The following is a 12,440-nucleotide window of genomic DNA, read 5'->3' as shown; positions in this document are numbered from 1 at the left end:
TCAAGGTACTAAACGATAGCAGCCGTCTTCATCGACCTTGCCAAGGCTTTCGACTCTGTCAATCACCATATTCTTATCGGCAGACTCAGTAGCCTCGGTTTTTCGGATGACTGCCTTGCCTGGTTCACCAATTACTTTGCAGACAGAGTTCAGTGTGTCAAATCGGAAGGCATGCTGTCCGGTCCTCTGGCAGTCTCTATGGGGGTGCCACAGGGTTCAATTCTCGGGCCGACTCTTTTCTCTGCATATATCAATGATGTTGCTCTTGCTGCGGGCGATTCCCTGATCCACCTCTACGCAGACGACACCATTCTATATACTTTCGGCCCGTCATTGGACACTGTGCTATCTAACCTCCAAACGAGCTTCAATGCCATACAGCACTCCTTCCGTGGCCTCCAACTGCTCTTAAACGCTAGTAAAACCAAATGCATGCTTTTCAACCGATCGCTGCCTGCACCCGCATGCCCGACTAGCATCACCACCCTGGATGGTTCCGACCTTGAATATGTGGACATCTATAAGTACCTAGGTGTCTGGCTAGACTGCAAACTCTCCTTCCAGACTCATATCAAACATCTCCAATCGAAAATCAAATCAAGAGTTGGCTTTCTATTCCGCAACTAAGCCTCCTTCACTCACGCCGCCAAGCTTACCCTAGTAAAACTGACTATCCTACCGATCCTCGACTTCGGCGATGTCATCTACAAAATGGCTTCCAACACTCTACTCAGCAAACTGGATGCAGTCTATCACAGTGCCATCCGTTTTATCACTAAAGCACCTTATACCACCCACCACTGCGACTTGTATGCTCTAGTCGGCTGGCCCTCGCTACATATTCGTCGCCAGACCCACTGGTCCAGGTCATCTACAAGTCCATGCTAGGTAAAGCTCCGCCTTATCTCAGTTCACTGGTCACGATGGCAACACCCATCCGTAGCACGCGCTCCAGCAGGTGTATCTCACTGATCATCCCTAAAGCCAACACCTCATTTGGCCGCCTTTCGTTCCAGTACTCTGCTGCCTGTGACTGGAACGAACTGCAAAAATCGCTGAAGTTGGAGACTTTTATCTCCCTCACCAACTTCAAACATCAGCTATCTGAGCAGCTAACCGATCGCTGCAGCTGTACATAGTCTATTGGTAAATAGCCCACCCATTTTCACCTACCTCATTCCCATACTGTTTTTATACTGTTTTTATTTATTTACTTTTTTGCTCTTTTGCACACCAATATCTCTACCTGTACATGACCATCTGATCATTTATCACTCCAGTGTTAATCTGCAAAATTGTAATTATTCGCCTACCTCCTCATGCCTTTTGCACACATTGTATATAGACTCCCCCTTTTTTCTACTGTGTTATTGACTTGTTAATTGTTTACTCCATGTGTAACTCTGTGTTGTCTGTTCACACTGCTATGCTTTATCTTGGCCAGGTCGCAGTTGCAAATGAGAACTTGTTCTCAACTAGCCTACCTGGTTAAATAAAGGTGAAATAAAAAAAATAAAAAAATAAAAAATATGCAAGTAACCACTTCACTGTACCATTTACACCTTCTGTATCCTGTGCATGTGACAAATACTTTATAAATTATGTATTTATTTTATTTGATATAGCCTGTGTTTACCACATGACCTCACATGTGAATCATTAAAGAGATGGGTGGGGCTAAGGGTGTGAACAATGCTGAATGGGTGTAGACAAAGAGCCCTCCAGTTGGTGTACCAAAACATTCAACATTCATATAAAAATGTTGCTACATAAGATGGAGCCGAGGCGGTCGCTCATATATTTGTCTCTCACACACAGGCAGAAACACAGACAAACATATCGCCTGCCCCTCATTCATAACGGACACAAAGTTATCTATGGAGCAGCACGACCCACCCAGTGACAACCACAGCCAGAGGTAAAGGCCTCACCAGTTCGAGCTTCATGATGCGGACACAGTCCCTGAGGATGTTGGTGGGGGCCCCAAGCAGCTTGGTGAAGGCATTCAACGTGTTGTACTTGAACGGAGGGCCTGCCACCTGAAGAGAAGATGAGGGAGGATAAAGGGACAAAGCGAGGGAAAGGAAAAGGACATGAAGAGGGGAGACCTGACTTTTTAGTCAAAGCCTGTCACTACACATGTATATTCTTGCACCTTTTCCAGCTTCAGATTCAAATGACCTGCTATGAGGTCAGTTCACCCAGTGTTAATCAGATCCTATTCTGCCAGAGATATGTTGTATTTCAATGCAATGACTCACTTAGTTGTGTGTGTTTGTACAGTGCATTCGGAAAGTATTCAGAACCCTCAACTTTTTCCACATTTTGTTACGTTACAGCCTTATTCTAAAATAGATTAAATAAAAACATTTCCTCATCCATCTACACACTATACCCCATATTTTCATTTAACTAGGCAAGTCAGTTAAGAACAAATTCTTATTTACAATGACGGCCTACCCCGGCCAAACTCGAACCTGGAAGACGCTGGGCCAATTGTGCTCCGCCCTATGGAACTCGCCAATCACAGCCATTTGTGATACAGCCTGGAATCGAACCAGGGTCTGTAGTGGCGCCTCTAGCGCACACAATTGTTACTGCTTTCATGTTACAGGGGCGGCATGGTAGCCTAGTGGTTAGAGCGTTGGACTAGTAACCGGAAGGTTGCAAGTTCAAACCCCCGAGCTGACAAGGTACAAAACTGTCTTTCTGCCCCTGAACAGGCACTTAACCCACTTTGAAAATAAGAATTTGTTCTTAATTGACTTGCCTAGTTAAATAAAAGGTTGCTATTTAGACTCAGATCTTTTTTTGCCAAATATAATGACCTCTGTTTTATCTTTGTTTAATTGAAGGAAGTTGTGACATCCAGTTTCTCTTACACACAAGCACTCAGTCGTTACTCAGCGCTCATTCCTGTTACTTAATTGTTTTTTATTTAAAAAATAAAGATGATTATTTTTCAATTATGTTTGGTCCATCATTTAAACAATTGTTTGATAAATCACATGATAGATTTTTGATCAAATTGAGGTTGGGGTCTCCCTTAAAAATAAAAAAAATGTCACGTATACTCCCTCTGGTCTCTAGGTCACCAGACTGCTGATTATTACACACACCTGTCACCATCGTCACGCACACCAGCGCTTATTGACACTAACCTGGACTCCTTCACCTCCGTGATTATGCCACTCCCTTTGGTTCCTTCCCCAGGCGTTATTGTTTCTGTTTCAGTTTCCTGTCTGTGTGTTGTTCGTGTTTCTTGTTTTGTATTAAGTTTAATTTATTAATTAAATATTCACTCCCTTGCTTCCAGACTCTCAGCACACATCATTGGTGTTAAAAAAAAACTACATTTTGCTTGCATAAGTTGTGACTTTTTAGCTACAGATATATTTTTTGAAAATGAAACCAATAATTTATTTATGGAAAAACAAAAACAAGTTGGCATGCCTTTTAGTTGATATTTAAACAGTTGTAGGACTTTTGGTAACAGGACTTAGAAAAATGCAACCATCTTCCATTTAGAAAACTTGTTTTCTAAATTAATTTTTTTATTTGACCTTTATTTAACTAGGCAAGTCAGTTAAGAACAAATTCTTATTTTCAATGACGGCCTAGGAACAGTGGGTTAACTGCCTGTTCAGGGGCAGAACGACAGATTTGTACCTCGTCAGCTTGGGGATTGGAACTTGCAACCTTTCGGTTACTAGTCCAACGCTCTAACCACTAGGCTACCCTGCCGCCCCTAAATGGAAGATGGTTGCATTTTTCTCAGTCCTGTTACCAAAAGTCATATATATATATATATTTTTTTTTAATTGCCCGAGATTGACCATTACACATTTTGAATAGTTAAACATGTGTGTTATTAGATACAGTGCTGAAAAAAGACAAAGAATTAAGTTTCATTGTGAAAAGTTACATGCAAATGGCACCAATTCGGCGGAATGGCCCACATATAGAAGAAATGTTACATAACTCTCAATATGATGTTCACTATGTTTATTTTATATTGTCTTTAGTAGTGAGCAGAGAATTATGGATAATGTGTAAAACATTCACCATCAAGGCCACCATCAGTATATTTATAATGTATTGACTTTAGAGCTGGAGCAAGGAAATGTGGTATACATGAGTCTCCCCTCAGGCAGGATGCTCTATGATCATTCTAGTAACCACAACATCTTCAGTGGCTTCCTGCTCTTCCCAATGTAAAGTCCACATGGTTCTAACCGATAAATAAGCATAATAAAAAGCCTCACAATTCTCCGTTATGGAATAGCAGTTCTTACAACAAATACTGAAAGGTGTTACTTCTTAGCAAATTGGTTATTGAATAAGGGTGTGCGCGTGTGTATGTATACAGTCATTCCCATGTAAAAGGACCCATGAGCACCAACGTGACATTTATAGGAGCATATGAAATGTAGTGTCAAATGAAAGCTAAGAGTCTATATTTTCGCAAAATATATATGTTTTTCCCAGCCATTTTCCATCTTAAAAATCCATGTTTGATTTCTGGGCACAAAGATGGAAAAGGGGTCTTAAACAACATCTACTAGAAAAAGTCTTAAGGTATTAGAAATAATGTTGAAGTAAAGGCCCCTGCCAACTAATATTAACATTTATATTTGGGGCGGCAGGGTAGCCTAGTGGTTAGAGTGTTGGACTAGTAACCGAAAGGTTGCAAGTTCAAATCCCCGAGCTGACAAGGTACAAATCTGTCGTTCTGCCCCTGAACAGGCAGTTAACCCACTGTTCCTAGGCCGTCATTGAAAATAAGAATTTGTTCTTAAAATAAAGGTACATTTTTAGTTTTGTGGAAATAATTCTGCTTTCTGTAAGTTTAAGAAATATTGTCATTATGTTACCAAAAACGCACATATCTTTAATATATGTTCTCATTTCTCTCCCTCATGAGGGAGGAATCTGAAAGTTAACAGAAGTAACAAATAAAAGGTAGACCTACCAATTGTTTTTATTGATAATAATTCATAAACAAAATTGTTAAGTGACTAAAACTTGTCACTTTCCCACAATGGGAAATCATAGTAGTCACATACCACAGTTGCAGTAGAGCACAGTACAGCAGAGGTAATGTAATATACTTTACTCTAATGGACTGTATAATACTAAAAAAAAAATTGTATTTTTTTTTTTACTGTACTATACATTTCTGAACGTTACTGTACTCTGCTGTATTTTGATATCCAAACTTGTGAAACAGATGTCTTTGATTGGTACAGATTTGGTCCATTCTTGACCAACCAGATTTGGTCTTGTTTGGGGGTGGAGCTCATTAGAATAATATGCAATTGAGGATATTATATTTTCTACCTTTGTGTACCTATTCAGGATACATCACCATGAAGAGAATGACATTCATAATTATGCATTTCTGTATAGTACAGATCAAGGACAATTGTCATTATGTTACCAGGTGTTGATCCACTTCACTTACCAACTCATGGTGTCATATCATAGCTGACACCTCATTATTTCTGCAGTCATCTTTGAATCTTAATTCGGAGTAGTTTTTCTGATTAGTATATTTTGGAAAACATAGTCACAAAAAACTGAGGAAGATTTTAAAGTAAAATCTCTTACTAAAGTTTGCACTGTTCCTCAACAAAAACGTGTTTTAGTAAAAATGTAAATTGTTAAAAGTAGACTTCTGTATATAGGTGTATGGCTTGTTAAATTTTGCAATCAATGATTGTTGTTTGGCATACATTTTAAAGTGAAGTAGTGAGTCTCAACGTCCCTCTTTTACCGTGGAATTGCCCAACAATAATAATAATACTTGGTTTTTAAATAGCAATCTTAAAGGACCCAAAGATGCTAGTCACTAGTCTAAGTCACTAGTCTTACCCGGGTCTCGAAGAACTTCTCCAAGACCTGTAGCTCCTCCTGTGACCAGGGCCCGGCGTTCTCGGGGGTGACTTTGAGCTGCAAGGTCTGGTAGGTCTTTGGGTTGAGCGCCACGCGACACTTCAACACCTCTGTCTTGAACATGATCACACCCGGCTCATTAGAGTTCACGATGGACAGCTGAAGAGAGAGAGGGGGAGAGAGGAGAGAAAAGGAGGAGAGAAAAGGGAGAGGAGAGAAAAGATGATTATAACAGAAAAAAAACGACAGACAAAAAAACTAAAGATAAATACAAGGGAGAGTTTAGTTCCATAAAGTAACAATGTGGAACAATCTACAAAGAGGTATGGACTTTTTCAAAAGGTCAAATTATAATGGAGTAGGATATTAGCCTCCATCTACTGAGACTTGGGTTGCATATTTTCCCTGTATTTTACAAATGTTCCATCCCGATAATAAATCACTTTTGTGATTTATCACTTTCAGTTCATCCACACTGATCTCGACAAACCATTTCTGTATGGACCTCGCTTTGTGCACAAGGGCGTTGTCATGCTGAAACAGGAAAAGCCCTTCCCCAAACTGTTGCCACAGTTGGAAGCACGGAATTGTCTAGAATGTCATTGTATGCTGTAGCGTTAAGATTTACCTTCACTGGAACTAAGGGGCCTAGCTCGAACCATGAAAAACAGCTCCAGACCATTATTTATCCTCCACCAAACTTTACAGTTGGCGCTATGCATTCGGGAAGGTAGCGTACTCCTGGTATCCGGCAAACCTAGATTTGTCCGTTAGACTGCCTGATGGTGAAGTGCGATTCATCACTCCAGAGAACGCATTTCCACTGCTCCAGAGTCCAATGGTGGCGAGCTTTACACCACTCCAGCCGACGCTTGGTCTTGCGCATGGTGATCTTAAGCTTGCGTGTGGTTGCTCGGCCATGGAAACCCATTTCATGGAGCTCCCGACAAACTTGTGCTGACGTTGCTTCCAGAGGCAGTTTGGAACTCGGGACTGAGTGCTGCTACCAAGGATAGGCGATTCTTACGTGCTACGCGCTTCAGCACTCGGCGGTCCCGTTCTGTGAGCTTGTGTGGCCTACCACTTCGCAACTGAGCCGTTGTTGCTCCTAGACATTTCCACTTCACAATAACAGCACTTACAGTTGACAGAAATTTCACGAACTGACTTGTTGGAAAGGTGGCATCCTATGACGGTGCCACGGTGAATGTCAGAGCTCTTCAGTAATGCAATTCTACTGCCAATGTTTGTCTATAGAGATTGCATGGCTGTGTGCTCGATTTTATACACCTGTCAGCAACGGGTGTGGTTGAAATAGCCGAATCCACTAATTTGAAGGGGTGTCCACACACATATATATAGTGTATACCTTTAATAATATTTCCTCTAATGTTATTAGCCTACCTCCCCTTTCTCTCTCTCTATTGTTGCTTCATACCTGCCTCACATTCAACAGTTAAATTAAATAGTTTTTCCTGCATGGGACTCCAAGAGCTAAGGAGCGTTTTTTAAGGAGAGAGGCCAGCGGAGCATAGGTGTGTGCGTATTACGCAAAAGACAGGTTATTATGCATAATCCATCATTAATTAGCAAATATAAGGCTAATACTGCATTGAATGTATTACATAAGAAGTGCATACTCTAGGCAAGGACATCTATATATAGGGCTATAGATCATTCTAGAACAGGATTATCTATTTTGGATGCAATTGGAATGGAGTTGGGGAGAGAGAGAGAAAGACTGCTAGAGCGTGCACTGACTTAAAGCAACGATATTCCAGTGACAGGCTGTTTTAAAACTCTGCAGCTGCAATAAAAAAGATGTACAAATAAAAAAAATAAGGTGACCCCGAAAGCCAGATTGAGATGGGTAAATTAGACATGCCTTCGGTCTTTATATTACTGTAGCATAGACTTTTACAAGAAGAAAAAAAAAGTTACCATGATGAGATAGGTTGGGACAGGCAGTTCACAATGCATGTAGACCTGAGCGGTGATGATTCATCATGCAGAGGCTGTAGAGAAGCCAGATTTACACATCGCATATCATTTAACAGTGAGATTTCACGCCGGTTTCTCTGATTTATTTATCCCAGGAAAAGGGAGTTGTATTGGATGGTAAATCTCGGTAAATGGGTTCCCGCCATAAAACCCTAAGCCATTCAACCTCAACTCAGACTGCTTGGGTTGAGGGTTTGAGAGATCCAAGGTTGGAAAAAAGCTTTGGAATAAGGGACAGCCCTGCTGAGAGCCTCTACAGAGGAATATGACAGAGATGAATTTGAACTGGATGAGAGAGCTGGTTAAGCTGAAGAGATGGGGTATGAACAAACATTTGATTACAAAGGTAACACGCACGTTAACCTCCAACTGGATGAGATGAAGAGAGACAGAGAAATGGAAGGATGAAAAGGAGAGAAGTGTGAGGAAAGCCAGAAATATCTTCAAAACAAAAACCAGAGTGAGGAAGGGATGGACAAAGAGAGAGACACACACACACACACACTGAACAAGACAGACAGATGGACTAAACCAAGATGAGTCAACCGCAGATCTCCACCACTCACGTTGGGTTCTAGTTGGATGATCCTCTGCAGGTGGCGTCTCATGATGACCGAGCCCAGGAAGCGCTCCAGCGGCGAGCAGAGGTAACTTCCTGCCAGGCCCGGCACCAGGCAGGGTGTGGGCGAGGGCAGCAGCAACACGTGCAAGGCATTATGGGTGAGGATGGTGGGGATGGAGGCAGCCCAGGAACGCTGAGGTAGCTTACGGGGCGGGGGCATACTGCTGGGTATGGCACCGGAACCTGGAGAGAGGAGCAGACAGTACCGTTAGCCTAGGGAATGATGAGACTGAACACGTCCTTAAAGATGATTCTTTTTTAATATACATTCGTGCAACGGTCTTAAAACCTCACTAGGGTAGGGGGCACTATTTTCCCCTCCGGATGAAAAGCATGCCCAAAGTAAACTGCCTGCTACTCAGGCCCAGAAGCTATGATATGCATATAATTAGTTTAATTAGCATAGAATTCTAAAACTGTTCAAATAATGTCTGTGAGTATAACAGAACTGAAATGGCAGGTGTAGACCTGAGGAAAATCCATCCAGGAAGTTTAATTACTTTGAAATGGCAGTTTTTCCAATGAATGCCTATCCACCATTTAAAGGGATAGGACCCAGATTCCATTTCATGTGGCTTCCACTAGTTGTGAACAGTCTTTAGACATTGTTTCAGGCTTTTATTCTGAAAAATGAGGGAGAATGACAACTTTGAGCCAGTGGATAGTGGGATGTCCCCAGAGCTGTTTCCTGCGCCCGACCGAGAGCGCGCCTTTCTTGTTTTTCTTTTATATTGACGACGCTATTGTCCGGTTTAAATATGATCGATTATTTATTAATAAACATTGTTTGACTATGTTTCTACAAACGTTACGGATACTATTTGGAATTTGTCTGCCTCTTGTGACGCATTTGAGCCATTGGATTACAGAACAATACGCGCCAACAAAATTGAGGTTTTTGGATAAAAAGAGGGACTTTATCGAACAAAACAAACATTTATTGTGTAACTGTGAGTCTTGTGAGTGCAACCATACGAAGATCAAAGGTAAGTGATTAATTGTATTGCTATTTCTGACTTTCGTGACAAATCTACTTGGCTGGTAACTGTATGTAATGTTTTGTGTGCTGAGTGCTGTCCTCAGATAATCGCATGGTTTGCTTTCGCCGTAAAGCCTTTTTGAAATCTGACACGGCAGCTGGATTAACAACAAGATAAGCTTTATTTTGATGTATTACACTTGTGATTTCATGAAAGTTAAATATTTATAGTAATTTAATTAGAACTTGGCACTCTGCAATTTCTATGGATGTTGACCACGTGGGACGGTAGCGTCCCACACCCCCTAGAGGTTAACATCCCTTCAATCTTTATAAAAACATTAGATTTTCAGTGGAGTGGATTGTCAGTCAGTCAAGTGTTATGTGATACTCACTCGAGCCAGTGCGTGGGGAGTGTGAGGCGTCGGGGATGGGTGAGTGGAGTGAAGGGTTTCCAGGGGACATGCCATGGATACGAGCACCAGGAGATGGCCCTGATACCTGGGGAGAGCCTGGCCACTGGCCCCTCTGGCTGGGAGACACCATGGCATAAGGGGAGCTGGGGTCCAGAGCACCTGGGAAACAGACACGTAGCCAGACGCACATCATCAACATCAGTAGCGTCCACTGATATCATCATCCTTATAATTCATTGTCATGAACCCATTACAGTGTACTCAGACAATCACAGACAACATTTTTTTACTCTCTCAAACGCTCACTGATTGACAGAACTTTCTCTCTCCCATTAACTCTAAAAACTCTCCACAGTTAAACCACCAACGTGACCCACTGCCCAGTCAACATGGGACGGACTAAACAGGTGTCAGAACTATCAGAGAGACCGGTGAGCAACATCCCAGGGACAAGTCCCGGTCCATGGGCTGGGAGGTTGGTTTTACAGCCCTGCCCAGTCCCATCCTCAGCCTACCCAGAGACAGCGTTTTCTCAACCTGCACCAGGGTCTGGCTATGGTTATATTCCATGGAGGACCCATCCAGTCAGCCCAGCCTGCTACAACCCAGCCCCCTCTACCCCAGTCCAGCCTCATCCTTACTATCCTCTAACCCAGCCCAGTCCCATCCTCTAACCCAGCCCGGTCTGTCCCTGTGGTCAGTGCGTTGCGCCACTTACCATGCGGGCTGGCAAAGCTGGTTGGGCCCATAGCTATGCCAAGAGAGGAGGGAGAAGGGGTGGGCCCAAAGGGAGAGGGAGCCCTCAATGCTCCGCTAGGGGAGCCCGACGCATGGATTGTCCCTGCGCACACACACACACCACACCGACCAATAAGGCTCGTCAGACACGAGCCAATAAGATCAGCTCACACACACTCGCATACCAGGATTTCCGTTAGCCGGCAATTGCCGGCTTTTGCCCCCCCCCCCCCCCCAGTTAAAAAAAAACTGTTGCCGGCCAAAATGACCAATTACAAAATAATTATTTTTATTCATTGATGGAATTACAAGTCGATGGAAATACATTTGACAGTTATGCTTGCTGGTCTATAGGTTAATTTGCATAATTTAGTGGCGTTAAATTGGACTGTGCATTTTTGTTAGTCATCATGTATCTTATTATGCAAATACCAACACAACTAATCACATGTGCGCAGCATACAGAGCCTATTTTGAGGGAGATTTCTCCTGTAGCTCCTCAGCTGGTTGCTGCTGGAGTAAAACATGTGCTTTAATAAACCCATTCATTGCGCAACAATTCTAAATGTAATTGAGTGTTAAAAACAGTTTTGGTGCACGTTTAAAAATAGCTACTATTTTGTATTTCTCAACTGGTAATTGAAGCACGACTCCCATTCACCATTCAAGTGCAGGCAACATGCTATCAGCGCATCACCCACCACTTCACAAAATGAGCTGGAGGCCATATGAATTTTGAAAACATACTTCATTGTTTACAACCCGAATGGCAATTATTTTATAAAGACTTCATAGCCGGCGCGTGAGTTTCAAGTTCGGTGAAGCCTAGAAATTCATCCTACCATTTCAATCTATGATTATCATATGAGCATTTTCATGGAACTGTTAATTAAATACAAGTTTACATTTCTCAAAATCATTGTCACGTGGTTAATCATAAAAATCTGAATTAAATGATAAAAATCTCAAAGTTAAAAGTAAACTAAAGGGAGATCACCATCCCCTGCCATACGGACACATTGATACAACGTGATCCATTAGCGACGAAAGAAATGAGCACATGGAACTCAGAGCCTATAGGCCAATGCAGCACTAGGCCCATTGCTCTAGGCCCATTGCTCTAGGCCCATTGCTCTAGGCCCATTGCTCTAGGCCCATTGCTCTAGGCCCATTGCTCGTTCACACCGGAGATTGTTGTACTGATTTTTCAAATAGCTTACTGTGTGGAACTATAGTTAATAAATTATCATGTGCAATGGATGTAAAAAAAAAAAAAGTTTAAAAAAGTAAAAACACTCCTACATTTCTGCGTAGTAGGCCAGGTACTTCTATGTGTGCTCAGTCGCACGCACTCCGTCAAACTTAAACCAGACACATGCTCATTGCGCACAAGGGCAAACAATTCACACAATGAATGCACAAGAATTGTCGGGAGACAGCTGAGCGGGAGAGAGAGAGAGACTAGGCTATATCTTGGCCACACACCTCTCTCCTTGTCTCAACATTTTAAAATTATACTCAATAATTTACTCAGATACATATTTTAGATGCTTTTCACTGACAGACGCAAGTCAATAATCAACAAGGCCTACTGCTATGCGCGCTGCCCAAATAGGCATAAGACTACGAGCTAATGATCCTTGATTCCTCTGTCATGCTTTCTGGTGAAGTATTTTGAATTATTTTATTTATTTCTGTATAGACAGGAGTAATTATATAATTTTGGTGAATGTATTTTGGTAAATCCTAATCATATTAGCAACCCATCCTAGTTGTTGCATCTTTAGAT

General features: G+C 42.1%; 1 protein-coding gene across 1 annotated transcript in view; it reads right to left on the bottom strand.

Annotated features, from left to right (window-relative positions):
- The window catches only part of LOC115114117 (mediator of RNA polymerase II transcription subunit 14-like), a 44,506-nt gene that overhangs the window by 7,211 nt on the left and 24,855 nt on the right, over positions 1-12,440 (bottom strand). Inside the window, 5 exon segments of the mRNA XM_029642149.2 lie at positions 1,932-2,039; positions 5,875-6,054; positions 8,463-8,701; positions 9,893-10,072; positions 10,632-10,754. Of these exon segments, the coding sequence (XP_029498009.2) occupies positions 1,932-2,039; positions 5,875-6,054; positions 8,463-8,701; positions 9,893-10,072; positions 10,632-10,754 (830 nt within the window).

Source organism: Oncorhynchus nerka, linkage group LG1 (genome assembly GCF_034236695.1).
Source record: "Oncorhynchus nerka isolate Pitt River linkage group LG1, Oner_Uvic_2.0, whole genome shotgun sequence".
Classification (NCBI taxonomy): domain Eukaryota; kingdom Metazoa; phylum Chordata; class Actinopteri; order Salmoniformes; family Salmonidae; genus Oncorhynchus; species Oncorhynchus nerka.
Note: the sequence above shows the minus strand (reverse complement) of the source record. Positions and strands in the feature narration are given on the sequence as shown.